Source organism: Echinococcus granulosus (genome assembly GCF_000524195.1).
Source record: "Echinococcus granulosus chromosome Unknown EG_S00535, whole genome shotgun sequence".
NCBI lineage: Eukaryota > Metazoa > Platyhelminthes > Cestoda > Cyclophyllidea > Taeniidae > Echinococcus > Echinococcus granulosus.
The window spans coordinates 1,255-2,218 of NW_020170914.1; the positions used below are offsets into that span (position 1 = coordinate 1,255).

Here is a 964-nt window from a genome sequence, read left to right on the forward strand (position 1 = left end):
GCTCAGGTAGGCGTGAAAGAAACGAATTTTCCTTTGACGTGGTGGATGTGTGAAACCTTACACTCATCTTCACACTCACACTCGCAGCCACCTCACAATTCCAGCAAATGGGACAAAGTCCTTATCTTGTGCTACTAACTGATGTCCGCATTTCGCTATTATAGAAGCGAGCATTAAGATGGTGATTTGGTTTGTTGCTAGATTTGAGAAAGGCCACAATCTTATATTCTCCTCATTTACTGAAGGCCATTAAATGAATCGACTAAGAAAGCGACAACCAGATTATCTTTGATCCCTCGACCCCATTCCGCTCATTTTAATGATGGAATTTTTTAACCTGTCATTCGGTGAGTTGGTTCAAGTACCACTCATGCTGCAATGCAGCGCACAACAAATCACAAAACCACCTATGCGCTCAAAACGGCCCTTTGCCACCAGTTTGCCAAAAAAGGGCAGTATCGTCGAAGAAGCTGCTAGATTTAACCTCAACTGGGGTGTGTGCACGATAGCAACCCCGCTTTCCTAATAAATTAGTTGTTGTCCCACAGGATGTATTAGAATGAGATGAGTGCAAGATTTGGGCTTGGAGGTGAGCATCTGACAGGGTATGAAGGAAGGTGATGCTATGACCAACTGTATTGCTGTGCGAAGCTGCTCGTATGCTGTTGCTTCTTTTGAGATTATCCTGCACAACATCAGCAACACAGTACCATTAGCAAAGTAGTTATAGCGTAAAAGTAAAAAATCAAAATAATTTAATTTGTGGGGGTACAAATGATTGAAAATAGATGGAAAGACACCTTTTTTATCTTCTCTGAGGTAAAACTGCCTAGTTTACTTGAATCAATGATGCTTCAGTAAAAGTTTATCGCACAAAGAGATAAAATTTCCATACCATTAGGGTTTGTGAAGGTCTTCGAGCATATGCTGAAGTCAGAACGTTGTATGTTCCCTACACCAACTT

At 41.3% G+C, this 964-nt stretch overlaps 1 protein-coding gene across 1 annotated transcript in view; it reads right to left on the reverse strand. All coding sequences in view use genetic code 11, as the record gives it.

The window, feature by feature from the left end:
- Positions 1-696, reverse strand: part of EGR_11218 (hypothetical protein) — a gene marked incomplete at both ends in the record, with an annotated part of 1,783 nt that extends 1,087 nt beyond the window's left edge. The window contains one exon of the mRNA XM_024500465.1: positions 547-696. Within this exon, the coding sequence (XP_024345121.1) occupies positions 547-696 (150 nt within the window). The remainder of the gene's footprint in view (positions 1-546) is intronic.
- Positions 697-964: the final 268 nt, after the last annotated feature.